Source organism: Styela clava, chromosome 11, assembly GCF_964204865.1.
Source record: "Styela clava chromosome 11, kaStyClav1.hap1.2, whole genome shotgun sequence".
NCBI classification, from domain to species: Eukaryota; Metazoa; Chordata; class Ascidiacea; order Stolidobranchia; family Styelidae; genus Styela; species Styela clava.
In genome coordinates this window covers 17862907-17878563 of record NC_135260.1, presented here as the reverse complement: position 1 = coordinate 17878563, position 15657 = coordinate 17862907, and the positions used below count along the sequence as shown (strand labels likewise).

The following is a 15657-nucleotide window of genomic DNA, read 5'->3' as shown; positions in this document are numbered from 1 at the left end:
AGAACAGCAAAGAACTTGGATTAGTGATGCCCATTTAGAAAATTTTCCAATCTTGGCGTCGTAAAGCTATCTAGCGTGATGCAGCAACAAGACAGTGTCACATTGAATGTCATTGTAATATTTTTTTAATAAGACGACTGGGTTGAGTTCACGAATTGTCGCAGTTTTCGCACGATGTTTCGTTTTTAACTTTCGAAAAATATATGCGATCCGCAAATGAATAGCAACCCTAAATTTTCTCCTGTGAGCGACGTAAAATTTGCCGACCCCTGGGTCATCCGAGTCCACGAATCCCAAACAAATGGCTGATTAAATCTATGGACTGGTGATCGGACTGGAGGACGTGGTAGGATGAGGAATCGAGGATGAATTTTACCGGAGACCGTTATATATCATGTATTTTGGTGAAGGTCATCAGGTTGTAGGGATGAATGAGATGTACGGAAATCATTATTATAAGTTTTGGATGCAAGAGTACACGGCGGTTTTTGAGGAGGTAGAACCCTGAATTCTTTCATTTTTGACCTCTGATATGGTGAAAGAGGTGTTTTCAGCCGTGCTACTATTGCTATCAAAACAACTAAATTGCCTTTCCATCGGTAAACGGGGTAATTTTAGATATAATGAAAAGCTCGCTGAAGAACACCAAGCTCATTCATCTTATTGAAAAACACTATAAACTATGATTTGTCTCCTTATTTGGTTTGTAATATATTCGTTTCAGACTTTCAATTTTTTTTGCAGTGCCGGGGGGCGATGAAGTTGCTTAAACTACTATAGGGGGGCGATGGTACAAAAAGTTTGGGAACCACTGGTCTAGTCAGCGAGACCTTGCAGCTGAATTAACTCTTTGAACCCTGAAAGCCACTATAGCGGCTTTCCCGAGAAAGTCTTCTGACGCTGAAAGCCGCTTTAGCGGCTTTCGCATCCCGTGAAAGGTATGCAACTTTGAAACCTCATATCTCGCGAACCATTTATTATATTTAGACAAATTTTACATCGTGTGAAAGATAATCTACAGGACTAGGTATAATTTCAAAATTGAGATAAAATATTGTGATCATCTTATGAAAATTGGCAAAATTAAAAAGCATAAAAAACTTCTGAAAATTGCTCAAATCTAATTGACAAAACTTCAATTTGTTTTTGATTAAACCTAGTACATTATCGACAAAATTTGTAGAATTTGAAGATAGCTTTCCAGTGATACCATTAGATTGAACTTATGTTGCACCATTCAAATTTTAGAAGCATTTTTATTCGTAATTTTGTTTGTCGAAAGATCGAGGCGACGTCAAAGTGAGGTAAATAACGACCTAACACATTTACGGCGTTACGCAGCGACGTTAATCAATTACGTTGACACGTAGCACGTTTACGTTTCATACGAGAAACACTTTTCCTCGCATGCTCGTAACGTCATTTACTTAAGTTCGTACTCGTGAAGCGACTAACGACTTGTAAACGATACACGGGGAAATTTACGCATTACATCCAGCCTCAAAATCTGCCGACTGAAACACACAATACGCAGTGTTATTGCCGTTTTAATTGCATAAAGATATGAAAAATACGCATAGCAAAAATAAGGATTTCTAAAAACGGAATGATGGAACATATCGATGGATGCATTGTTTAGCGCCATTGCTGAGTTTTATTGTGCCATATTTTCTTCTTCCGATAGATGAATACTATCCAATATTTCATCTGGACAAAGCTTTCGTTTAAAATCCATTGTAAATATAGCGATAGCAGGAATGTAGCGTATATGCAGTAATTTCGAAAATCTAATGAGACCGCAAAATGTAAAACACTGACCAGGTGAGCTACTGGTGCCACCATGTCTTCCGTGTACCCGTTATCAGTTTTTTTTTCATTCAATCTTCATGATATCCAACGGTGAATAATTAGCCTTGATGTTTCCGGCGGAACCTCATAAATGCACGAGGATCAAATTTCGTTTTGGCCATTCATTTTCGTCCCATATCCAAATAGTAAACGTATATAAAATGGCCTTTATATTCTAGCAATTTTACTATGTTCGATCAAAATTCGTCTGAAAGGGTTTTATCTGCGGCCGAGGATATAATACTGATGCAATGATGACACAATCTGAACTCAAGCTGTGAACGACCAGATGTGCAATTGCGCAATATACCTCACGCAAAGGGTTACGCACGAAACGTCGCATGAACGTTATCACGACAATGTCGTCGTCGCCCTTTGCGTCGTTACGCAAACTTGGCGTCAAAATAGTTGATCAATTTTGTTCGCAAACCATTTGAATCGATAGTACAAACTCTGCAATAAAATAAGTTATGGGTATGTTAAGAAAGTCATCCGTATATTCTCCGAAAGGTAATTTTGTATACTTTTCAAAATTCTACTTATATTGATGATACATTTCCAAAAAATGTATTAAATATTACCAAAATACAAAAAATAGTAGATGGGGCTAAAAATAGGCTTACACATCTCATCAAAACATCTCGTGAAAAATAATGCCTGTTAAAAATAAAAGACTAGATAAGCTTTCATATGACATATTACAGACCATCTGATATCTAATGGTTTAGAAGTTATTTTGATTTGAAATTAGGGATATTACAAATTTTTAACGCGTGTAATCGATGCGACGCCTTGGGAGGTCAGGGTGAAAGAGTAGCGTCGTTCTGGGGATTCAGAGTTCAAAGAGTTAATAAGCAGGAAATATAGCAAACAGGACACTCCCTATTACACGTTAACTTAATTACAAACGATCATACAGAAATAGAAGGACAAAAAAATGAATAAAACTCAATAATACACATTGGCTTATACACAATCGTTCAAAAAAGGAAAAACAAAAGAATTCGAGTAACTACGGGAAGCCACAGACACCGTGGAATATCAATCATTTACTCAATTAAATACAATCATATAAAAAATTGAATATATATAAAAGAGCAACAAAAAATTTGAAATAAACCACTGGGTGCCACAATGAAGTTGGAATGAAAAAATTACTTTAAATTTAAACACAATACAGAGAAAGAACCTCAATAAATCGAGAATACACCACGGAATGTCACGATGACTATAGGGTAGTAGAGGACGCAACGGCGACATGCCTGATTGAGCGCGGAGCATTCAGTCTGTGCCTTCAGTCTCACTTTTATTCTATATTAAGATCGCAGGATCAAATCAGACAAAAAACAAAAATGAGCGAGAAGATCTTTTGGCGCAGAGTGGTTCACTCAACCACATATCACTCACGGAATTCTTCTCTAAGGTTATATCCCGTTTATTATCTAATATCGTTTGTCACTACTTCATCATTTTCGGCCTCTATTGCTCACTGGTCAACAAATTACGCCTGGGACATTTCCAATGTAAACGATTACAGTTCTAGCCCACCTGCTCTGTCATTTGACATTCTGAATATTAAGGGCTAATTCGAAAATCACAATTCGTTAGATCAGGGTTGACAATTCCGACCTTGGTACCCACATATGATTTTTCTGCCGAAAACATCTGACCACCTTTTATCCCGGGCCCTCGATACCAAATTTAATTATAGTTTTATCGAGGCTCCCGAAAATATTAAGAATGGTGTCATTTTATGATATGATTGGTTACCCAATAGAAAAAGTGGGACTTTCTTTATTTGTGCCAAATGAAAAACAAAATTTTTGTGACTTGTATTAACGACCACAGAAATCTGAAATAACAATGGAGCAGGATGGTAGCGACTTAGAAGGCCAATCGAAGAATATAATTCACTCGGACTGGAATTCTCTTCCAAACCGCTAGTAGCCACACGACATGAGAAAAGCAACACTTCTGATATCGCACACCCCACGGATGTATATCGTAACAATGTAAGAATTGCGATCTCAACTCAACAGTGGTATATATAAATTCATTCCCGAAAGACTCAAAAACGAAGCAAACCAATCTCCGATTGGTCAAAGAAAGACCTTTTTTACGAAAACTCAAGAAATAAAGATAGAGATTTATGTATTAAACGGAAAAATCCCAAACCCCTTTTCAATAGAATGACCTAAAATTCTATCCAAGGTAAAATTCTACACTTTATGATTTATTTCGTGCTTTCTATTTTAACGTTGCTGAATCAGCCGTTTTTTATATTTAAACGGAGCAATAAAATCTTTAAAGTTGTGAAAAGGTTGTTTGTCTGTTATATTCTTCTTATTTTCCACAATCAAAATGTATATTTTTTGATCCATTGAATAAAAGGTGCGCATTCACTGCAAAAGAACCTAATATGCGGTCAGGGAGTTTTCGATAAGGATCTCACGAAAAAGAACGCTACGCAGAAGAGGCATGTCCGCTTCAAATAGAAGCCTCTTCGGCGTTATAAACAATGTACAAATGACAAAAAAGTTCTCTTTAATACAGCGGGTATCGTATACAGTACTACAAATCAAAAATAACAGTACCATAACTGCATAGGATACTACAAGCTTTGGTTAATGATCCTAGAATGAGATTCAAACTATGCGAGAGAAAAATTGGAAAATAAATAACACTATGAACTTCCGGTAATATTATGTCGCCTCTGAATGGATGTATATTCTTCCCATATTTTGATTCATGACTGTAGGGATGTAAGTTTCAGAATTTCGAATAAACATCAATTTAAATCGTTTCGAAGCAATTTCAGAAAAAGAAACAGCTTGATTCTATTCAAAAAAAAAAGTAAAAATTTAAATAACACGATTCGGCGATTGTATGTCTCGACATCGACCAAAAGCGTTTATTTTTGTTGCGTTCACAAGGCTTTCCTTACTCAAAAATGTAAAGAAGTTTAATAAACATGTCGTTTTATAAACGTTTTTCCAAATTACCTATATAATATCATTATAATGATAACAACATAATTGCTTTTAAAAAAAAACATAGTTCTGCGATGCTTCCCTCGTTATCATGTGCTTTTTATTACATCATCGCGCAAATGGTACTAACGTACATTTCACTGGCGTTTTTCATTTGGCTGACTTTCACATGGCAATTTTAGCACATCACGTATTGTTTGCAAACGTAAATTTATGTGATAAATATATATGCAACAGAGTGTTACCTCTGTAAAAAAAATTCTCAGCGCTGACAGGCTATATCAGGTAGTTGATGCATCCAGTCAGTGTGGTTTTTTATAGCTTTATTCATTATTTAAGTTCATTATTGTTATTTAATCACAATTTATAATATAATTCTTTCAAATTTAAAGAAAGTTAACGATAACACGATGTTATGCTTAATAGAATCAGATTCGGTAATATTCGAATAGAAACATTCTGATTCAAAATTCGATTCAAACATAAAATATTTGAAACTTACATCCCTATTCATGAGTCAGATACACAATGCATAACTCACTTAAAGTATAAACACAGAAATGAACGATAACATTACATATCTTAAAATCCTAACTTATGGTGAAATATTTTCTATCGATGTTGAACCAGATTGGAATAACATTACAGTAAAATGAGTAAATAGTCATAGACAATCGGGTGCGATTAGAATAGTCCTTATGCAGTCTAATTGATTTTCGTAACCACATAATAGAAGTAATTTGAATGAAGGCAGACTCAATTTTCATAATGAGTGATTTAAGTAAGAGTGAGAATTATTTATGAGTCATTTAATATCAAATTAGTGATGGGGTGAATATGGAAATAAAAAAACATATGATGTAAGAATAAACAAATTTATACAATCAATATAAACGAGATGATGTAGAAATAATGGCTAAGTTGAGTAATGTTAATAAATCTATACAGTGGTAAATATGGTCACTTTACAAGAAGCTGATTAAAACAGAGAAATATAGATATTTCCTAACCAAACCTTTTGTAATTGCATGCTGTTTCACACCTAAACTTAGGAATAAACGAAAACGAATTATTGAACCATTGAATATTTATCAAATAAATATTGCATAATCGAATAATCAACCTGACTGAAGTGAAAGGAATTTGATAGAATGTATGAAAAAGTGAACATCGCGCACCATGGCTGACGCGATATAAACAGACAGCTTATAACCAGAGCAGGTTGAATTTGAATGTGGCCCACCTATCTATAACTTGTATTATCATATCAGGTTATCAAATCATATATTTTAAAACAGAGATTAATAAAAAGTATGAAAAAATATTAAACAAAATCCCTGACTATCCAATGCAATATTATTATGATTTATAGAGGTATAGAAACCATTGACAATAATCATTCACCTCTTTTGTTCAGCTTTTCAACACAAAAATTGAATCCATAATTGACATTCCAGAAAATGATAACAATAACATTGTTCAGTTGATTGTATATTTTACAGGAATGGAAGGAATGGAAAACTTATAAATCAGTTTCTTTGAGTCCTTTTAAATGTGGAACTTTATTTTGTTTGTCTTCAGATGACAACATTTTACCATCCAAAGTTAATTGCTTAGCTTCAATCGCAGGCTCCTTATGTTTCTGTTGAAAAACGGCCAATTACAATCATTAAACTATGTTTCTGTAAGCAAATCAAAATATTTTTTAATTCCGTAACCAGAGATAGATTATTCGAATACATTCAAAATTCAATATATTTAGTACAGTATAGTAAATTTTTAAACAATTTAGGATATTTTTAATCAAAAATTAAGAATTTTAGGCCTTCAGACAAGCAGATCAAAACATAAAATTTCTTGACTGGTGTCGTCATTATGTTCGTGTCGTAACTCTTAAAATTTGATCAATATGAAGATATGGTGATTTATGTAATTTTCAACATGAACTTGCTCCCAATTTAGAATGTATTCGAAATAGTGAAATATTCAGTTTTGACCTCCGTCTGTAACAAAGTTATCTATGCCGGAAAGGACTACATATAACAATTTGAAAATGCCATTGAATTTGTGGTTAAATTCAAATTTTCAAAACATTTTTAAATACATAATCTAATAAGAACATTGAGAGACATGACTACTGTGACATAAGGATATAATTATTTTGTAAAATTAAAATAGGGTATTTTCGAGATGATGATTTTCTAATCAAAGATGCAAACGCAAATGCTGATATGTTTTAGAATAGTATAGCCTTACATAACTTACTATTGTAGCCAGATAAAAAGAAAACTAGAATAATCAATAATCACACATGCTAAATTTAATAAACAGAACAAGGAAGTGAAGCGACGTGCACATACTTATTCATTCGTATTTATACCTGACGTAAAGGTGATGGAGACCGCTTCCCCTTTTTCCTGAAAAATACTTCATGTGTCAACCTTGTTACAATTGAAGGGATTTGTTTCTTTCCATGAAAATCTGGATTTCCTTTTGAATAAGATGTGAAATCATAGGCAACCATCCTGTTGACTCTGGTCATAATCTGAAATATAGAATGCAACTAACGATAACATAATAATTTACGTCAAATGAGATAACGCATTGCAAATCATAAGATTAGAATTGAATGCAGCCAAAAAAAGCCAATGAAAATTGCAACATAACTATCACATTTTGTTGATGATTCAATGGTATATATATACGTCCCTTGAAACTTCCTGCTGTATTCTGTAGTATTTATTATTTATATACCGTAATAAGCAAAAAATTGACAACGGCTGGTAAATGTTAACAACAGTCCACTATTGGTTAGAAAGTGAATAAATGTATCTGTACATACATGAAATCACAAACCTGCATTAATTCAAGTCTATCTCCAAATTCTAAAAGGCATTTGCACAATGCTTGGATAAACCAAGAGCCACATGCTTGATTTCTCCATGCGTAATATCCTGAGAATGAAATGAATTTTGCTCACATTAACTACAAACCATCTTTAATAAAATCAAACTGAACAAAATATACTCACCTGGAACAGTTGAAAATGCCAAAAGAAAATCGGCAGCATTTGGAATAATCATTGCTTCTTGTTGGGCTTGGTTTGATACTTTATTGATTACAGCATCAACAGTGTCTCCCGTAGTATGTGCACCATCATCTAACATCACTCCTCTACAAGCCTTGAATAAAAAAATAAACAAAACAGTAAATTTACTTTCCCGAAACCTCAGTTCAAAAAAGGTAAGGATACACTAAATCAAATTTGAAAAAACTTCGAAGAGTTTTGATCTACAAAATATTAAGTCATCTGGTTATAATCCCATTGCACTAATTCGTAATGTTGCAAACTACTCAGCAATTGAAAATAGGCAAGTTGAAGGGCCTAATATCTGAATGGATATTATTGTTCGGCATAAATATAGTAATATTATTTTCAGACATAGAATGGTAATCAGTTTTTAAATTTTTTGTCGTTAACTTTAAGCAAACAAATTAACTAAATTTAATATGTGTGCACATTGCACAGACAAAAATGTAATACAAGTAATACACATGACAAAACACACACACTCAGGCAATCATTTTCAAGGAGCACTATGTCGAAACCAACAACAAGCCAAATATATTCATCATGCCTTTCCTACCTCAGCAAGTAGAGCCGAATTAAAAAGAAGAAAATCTGCATTACTAAGTTGTATTTGTTGAGTAAATTTCTTACATGGCATTTTATAGGAATAATCACAGGAAAACTCATTCTAAAATTAGTATATAATATATATCATACTCGTAATATATAGGTAACATTTTATTTCTAAATACCAAGAAAATGGTGATAAAACTGAATTACAAAATGAATATTTCCTATCAGAGGAACTAGGACAGTCTGTCGTTTACTTGAACAATAAAATACGATTTTCCCCAAATTTTGGTAACTACCGATATTTGTTTGCAAGCGCCCTCTCTTGTTGTTCTGTATATACCAGAACATGTGTTTCAGTAGCATCAGGCTTATAATTTGATTTTAGTGGTATATTCCGTCAGGATAGTAGGCTACAAACCCTACAATACACAAGAATGGATTTTATCCGAGATACACTCAGGTTGATTCTTAAATTTTATAGTAATCGGCAGGTTGAGGTTCGATGACAAATCTTCCCGCAGACCGCATGAATTAGCGGGCCACGGGTCGGACATCACTGCGCTAGGACCTACATATAATAGAATGATTCACATATTGGACAAACCTGGATGAAAAACATCTTTGGTTTTCTGGCAAGTGTCGGACAATTAGAAGCCATGAATGGTTCAGTAATGTCATCCAAATGATATTTTTCATCATGAGCATATAAAATATCACCTTCATCACCATGTGTCAATATTGCCATTGCAAAGCAATCATAATTGCTATGATCTGCTTTGGACACTAGAAATAAGACGATACATTAATAGAAATTAAACAATCTTAAAAAATTATAATGACCGGTAATCCTGCACCCAAGGGTATTTTGGGTCCAGAGTATTTATTGGTCGAAGAGGTGCAATCACTTGGTAAGTTCACAGTTCACGAGTAACTCTGTGATAGGCTGTTATTGAAGTTTATGGTAAATTTTTCCTTTTTTTATATAAGCAAATCAAAAGTAAAATAACTCATTACATACATTAAGTACACTCAAAAAGTACATTATCTGATACTAATTCATTGCTAACAACTTTTGTAAGGTCATAGTGGCTTCTGATTACTTTTATTTGGTATATTGTAAGTAACCCATAGAACTAAACAACCTCAAAATAATTGACTAGAAATTAGGCATTCGGAATACTTACTGGTAGATAAAAGAGTATCTGGAATTGGAACATCTTTGGTGAAAGGGTAAATCATAACAATACTAACGTTATAATAATAAAGTCTAAACACATATTCATTCAGTTGAATGAAGCTCAGACTTGTTTAAACAACACAGGCGTTATTTTTTTTGTCATAAATTTTTTTGTTCTCGTTGTTAGATCATTGAGATACAGGTAGCCTATATATGATAAAGGTTGTTATAAGGACCTCTTGCGACCCAACTCCTGATGTCCTTGACGTTCAAGTCGTCAAAGATACGAACATACTCAAATCCAAGTTTTTTTGCAGTTTTTTCAAGATTTTTGGCATCTTCATGAGTTCCTTTCCGCGAATTGACTCCCAAGTGTGGAAGAAAATACTAAACAAAGAGAATGGAGACAAAACTTGTTATATTCATATTAACAGTTGAATTGAAAAAATCTCTGATACTAAAGGCAACATATAGACATGACACAAGAATACTCGTTGTGGAAAGCAACTTCATATCCACAAGTATTCAGCATAAAGATAAATCTGTGAGCAAGAATTCAAGTAGGTACTGAGTAGGTACTGCAACTTTGTAGTTAAATATATTATAATGTGCACAAAATATATGTCTTAACCTTTTTATAGTTATGATTGAAAATTGCTACACCACAATTGAATAAATTTTGTCATATAATTTGTTATTCTCCTAGAAAAATACCAATAGGCCTAAGCATAACTGTATGTCCTACAACAGTGTAATAAATACATTCAATTGGTACATGCTGCGTACTGATTAGTAACTTGTGAATTGAATAGGTTGTTGCAACTTTCGATGCAAGATTCTCACCAGTGTACAGGATTGTTAATTTACATTTATGACAATGTTTGAGTATTGTTTGATATACAGTGGACATGGCTATGTGACATGATTAAAGTGTCTCAAGACTTAGCAGCCAAGTCTGTGCCACCACATATGAAAACATTGTTTGGTCAGTTACAAAAGGGGTGAACAATACCATATTCTATATGCAGTGCAATATCTATATATCTCTTGAAAGATTTAAGACAATTTCCCAAAACATTTCTAAAAAATCTAACCGACATTAGCAAACACTTAAACTCTGATAATATATAATCAAACGATGATTCACCATATGATTGAATATGAGGAAACAACCGCGAGCTTTATGTTTCATATTGTATTCATAACTTGGTCCTGCTTCGCGTCCTGCATCCACTGTGTCTTTATCACTTCTAAAATTAAAATAAACTCGGTGTGAATAATCGACACCTTTAGATGAGTGATAAGATATTGTTTAATATGCAATGGGTACTAAAGCATGTTGAAATTTCTTAGTCAATTTCTTAATCAAAGTAGAAAATAAAAAAAATCTAAAAGGTTGTTACTTTGTATTTCCAAGTTGTCATCGTGAACCAGAAACATTACATTGGTAAAACAATTGCCATTGTTGTTTAAAAATTTACATATAGACATGAATCATATACATACTATTCCATAGTAATATGGTTTTGGTAGTTATAATTTTGAAATTTTATCAGGATTCATTAATAGATATTATTAAATGAATATTCACATTAATATTCGTCAAATAATTGACAGTGATTGGTTGATTGAAATGTTTCGTAATTCAATATGACACATGATGGAAAATGATAACCGAATATCATGAGCTTGCTATATCTATGAGCATGTAAAAGTCTCTTTGCAATCTATTGCTACTCATTATATTGATTGACTGGCAATAGTTGAACAAATATTTGAAATTGTCTTAGATATTGTTTGAATAAGTATTTCCGATCTTTATGATAACAAATACAATACCCGAAAAAAGCTTTAATGCTTTCAGATGTTGCACTTTGGTGGACTTCGACTTCATTTTTGCCCAACAGATCATGGACAGAAACATCCTTATCTTCTCTGACTTCTTTTTGTCTAAAAAAGTGAAAACACTGAAATTTCATGACAAGAAAAACCAATAACTATTCTAAACCGAATAAATATCTTGTGCAAAGAATGGACAACATGGTGGTCAGTGAGGTAAAATTGTATAAAAAACTAAAATATTTTTTATACAATTTATAAAAGAAGGCAACACTTAAGGCCAAACTCATGGCTGACCTTATCCCAGTCATTGTGGTGGCCAATTGGCTGTGCATGGCTTACATAATTTAAGAAAAATATCTATAAGTTCAACTAGACCACCATGTTCCACAGATCCAAACTTTTATGCTCACTTTTTCTGATTGTCCATTGTAAGAATATTGCCAGCATTCATAGTTTCACTATTGTCAAAGGCAGATGAGGAAGCTTCTCTGAATGCTGGAACCACATCAACTACAAAAAAGAACAAAACTGACATAAGATAGAATTCAAATGTTTTATTAATACTGTTGCAACAATTTCCCTGTGATGAGAATAAACACAAGTTTTATGAATAGCCTATTTTAAAAATGAAAACATAATATAACATATTATTTTCCATTTTTACCATTCGATAACAATTCAAAAAGATTAGTAATCACAACAATTTAAAGATGACATTTGAAGATATTAAATGACTCGAACAAAGACACATACATACCGATCTTACCAAGGCATATTGTGCAACATGATACAAAATATTTTACACACCTGTTTTTGAATGCTAAAGGTTTCAATTTGGGTATGATCAACCTTCACTCTATGCTGAGTCATATTGCAAATAACAGCTTAAAATTGACACAGTCATAGTAATTAAGAGTGTCAATCATAACATCTGTAGATATACATATTTTAAAGCAAATATTTGTATATTTACCATTTCTTATTTTTGGAGGTAAAGATGGAGCAGCTTCATTTTTAGCATCAACTTTATCTCCAGTTTTACTTGGTCCTGAAAATTTTGGAGTGATTTATAAAATTTGTTTTCTGGAATTTTAAATTTATATTATGCCATAAGAAAGTTACATACTTCTCAATTTTATAGGTTCTTGATAGAGATCTTCGATTACATGATCAAACTTCTCATGATCATCAATGATTTTGTCATCTTTAACGTTATCGTCTTCTTTGGAACCTGAATACAAAGTTTAAATGCTGAACAGAAATATCAGATAAGTAACAGAGTATTCTCAAAATGAGTTTTCTGTTTTGTTCCACAATGTGTGAAATTCAACTTTTTTGTATTCCAGTATTCATTATCAATCACGCATTACGATATTCTGAAATCCAAATTCAATACCAAACATTCTGCAGCATAATAATAATCTAACAACTTTATTGAATGACTTCACAAAGTCATGAGTAATTCCAACATCAAGAATAATGAAAGAGGGTTCACTGGTGTACTGGCAGACTGGGTTAGGATGATGCTAGTTCTGCATTATGAATTACTGGTGTCTGGGTGTGTTATCAAAGCTTATTGAATTTATAACGACGCGAGTCAGTGAGTTTATTAATATTCTATGATCTGATAACAAAATTTATTGTTTTATACCTTTATCATCCATGATCCAGGAACGTTACTATATAGCCTATTTAGTTTTATTCTTCTTATAATTTTATCATCCAGTCATCAAATATCTGTAGATATATAGACTATAACTTCTATATTAAACTCTATGAAAGGCCAGAGAGAATATGAATTAACTCATTAAATCAGTAACTCATTTTTGCACACACCGAAAATATAAAAGTATACAAACAGTAAGGTAAAACATAAAATAATGTATTTTAGCGTGTAGGGTGACGCGATAAACCAGTCATGGTTATCGAACAGCGTCACCTTTGAGGAAGTCTAACATAAAATCATAAAATAAAAGGAAGCCGAATAATATTTAATAACAGAAATCGGCCTCCAGTATCGCTCATATAAATTACTGTCATCTGTATTCAAATTGAACACCAAAGATGAACAGACAGAAAAATTACGAATAACTGATAATGAAAAAGAAGTGAGCTAGCCAACTTTTTCTAGTCTTCAAATAACTTAATAAGCCTGTAAGCATAGGCTATACGGTACCGGAACACAAAAGTGGGTCTAGCGAAATCAGGAAGTAAACGTTGAAACTGCTTAAATAAGGCCAAACAAAAAGGTGATGAAACAGTACATTCAGACATTCAGACAAAAAGCTGAACGCTTAGGTCTTTCTGTAGGGTGGCAGCCGTTCTTACCACTTACCGGTACCACACCACAGCTCCTGTCACGAACAAACCGCGCAGCTCTTGCTATGGTTTTATAGCGCTATTCAGTAATCAGTATTAACGGTATATTCACAAATTAATGTTCCAGATTTTATAACTGTATCTATAAGAAAAACGTTCCAACTTACTCAATATTTGTCACCATAAGAGAAAGCCCTGTCTTTACAGTCCACCTGCCGTGGTTACGGCAGCAAAATTTTACCTGCCATTGGTTTTCCATTTGCTGCCTCGGAACGGCAGCTTGTCATTGGTTTGTGGCAGCTAAAAAGTCAGACGCCATAGGTTTGGCGTAGAGGCCATGGTATGGAAATACCGCCATGGTTTTGCGGCAGCTGCAGACGCCACAGAACACTTAAAACGACACTTGAAAATAACACTTCTATGTTTCGCTACCTAGCGGATGCAAATTTAGCACCCAAGAACAAATTATTTACGCGATGAAATGATTTTGGCCGTAAAAAAATTAAAGGAATAAGAGCCTCAACATAATGAAAGATTTAATAAAATAAAATATTTTGATAATTCTATATCTGATCCACACAATTACGGCGAAAATAAATAAAAAGTTATTTATACAATCCTTCTCGTGTTTTTGAACATGTACAGTACTGTGACCGTAAATGTTAGTCGTTGCTACTGTAAAATATCTTGTGACTTGTTGAATCATGTGATCTTAAAGTATGGTGTATGGTGCTAAGTGGGGATAATTGGTGTAGGTAAATAAAACCGGTGAAAATCAATATGTCAAAATCATGTTATCCATGAAACTGAATGACACGTTTTTGTCAATTCAGTGAATATAACCGTAGTAGGCGTTAGTCGTTGCGTAGTAGTATATATTTACGATATAACATATATATATATATAGTAAGTATAGCATAAATTATAAAAACATTGATAAATATATAATGTACTGATGTAATGTGTTAAAATATTAAAAGCACTAATATATTTAACAAGACATTTCACAAAGTCGGGATCATGTAAATACAAGAGTTGACCACATTTAACATGTTTGTTTCTCAAGTTCTTTAGCGACGGAAGTTCAAGTGCTTCCGCTAATTTTCCAACAGATAACACAGCTTCTGGTCAATAAAGTTGAAACTTATCGCATCGGAAATGTCACTGGGCCGTTCGCCACGTTCGATTTTTTGCGACGGGAAAGCACATACCGGTAATTAATAATTTCGAACAAGCCTACTCGCACCAGCAAATAACATCGTGGTTTTATATATATATGTACGATTGTAAAAAATATATTTGCAAGTTCGGACATCTTGTATTTTAAAATTTGGTTGCATCAAAGTTTTCAGATATGGCTAAAGTTTACTACAAATGACAGACATGGTTTCCATATTTTATTTAAAAATGTCTTTGTTTGCAAGACGTCAGACGTCAAAAAATACTACGCAATGTATGGTGTATTAAGATATAAATGTGCAACCTGTTGTGTTCAATGCATCGAGTGCGAAATATATCGATGAAATATAACAATTGCTTCAAGTTTTGAGAGCAACCTGAAGTAATTATTGAAGCATGGGACAACAATGCAATTTGCGAGTCTGCTGAACCCCTATGTTACTCTGGGATCTTACGGACATGCCTTATTGAAGGGGTATCAACTATCAACCACCAACCCCTTAAGTGTGCCACTGGTTATAGCCACATAAATTCCACCAATCAATCAATCAATCAATCATTTTATTTCGGCTCTCTGACTAAAACGAAACAATACAAAAAAGTAAACAGACAACAAATACAGAGATACCTGGAAGGCGAGCATAACTTAAAATAAAGTT

General features: G+C 33.3%; 1 protein-coding gene across 3 annotated transcripts; it reads right to left on the bottom strand.

Annotated features, from left to right (window-relative positions):
- Positions 1-2710: 2710 nt before the first annotated feature.
- Positions 2711-13780, bottom strand: LOC120347763 (caspase-3-like). Of its 3 annotated transcripts, none has more exons than XM_039417846.2 (13): positions 13152-13780; positions 12627-12731; positions 12474-12548; positions 11911-12010; positions 11498-11608; positions 10806-10905; positions 9895-10045; positions 9086-9264; positions 8486-8596; positions 7870-8020; positions 7695-7792; positions 7219-7383; positions 2711-6480 (listed from the first exon to the last, which is right to left on the bottom strand). In XM_039417846.2, exons 1-13 carry the CDS (start codon positions 13162-13164, stop codon positions 6361-6363), a joined length of 1479 nt encoding a protein of 492 aa, XP_039273780.1. In that variant the 5' UTR covers positions 13165-13780; the 3' UTR covers positions 2711-6360. The 3 variants fall into 3 exon arrangements, with proteins under 3 accessions (XP_039273780.1, XP_039273779.1, XP_039273782.1); XM_039417845.2 differs by having other exon boundaries at positions 10806-10908; positions 13152-13307; XM_039417848.2 differs by lacking the exon at positions 8486-8596 and having other exon boundaries at positions 10806-10908; positions 13152-13303.
- Positions 13781-15657: the final 1877 nt, after the last annotated feature.

What these genes read in the sequence shown, in the direction of transcription:
- LOC120347763 (XM_039417845.2), bottom strand. An exon ending in TCCTCATATTCAATCATATG is followed by an intron (nt 10,046 to 10,805) that starts GTGAATCATCGT and finishes CTCTTTGTTTAG; the next exon opens with TATTTTCTTCCACACTTGGG. An exon ending in CTCCATCACCTTTACGTCAG is followed by an intron (nt 6,481 to 7,218) that starts GTATAAATACGA and finishes GTTTTTCAACAG; the next exon opens with AAACATAAGGAGCCTGCGAT.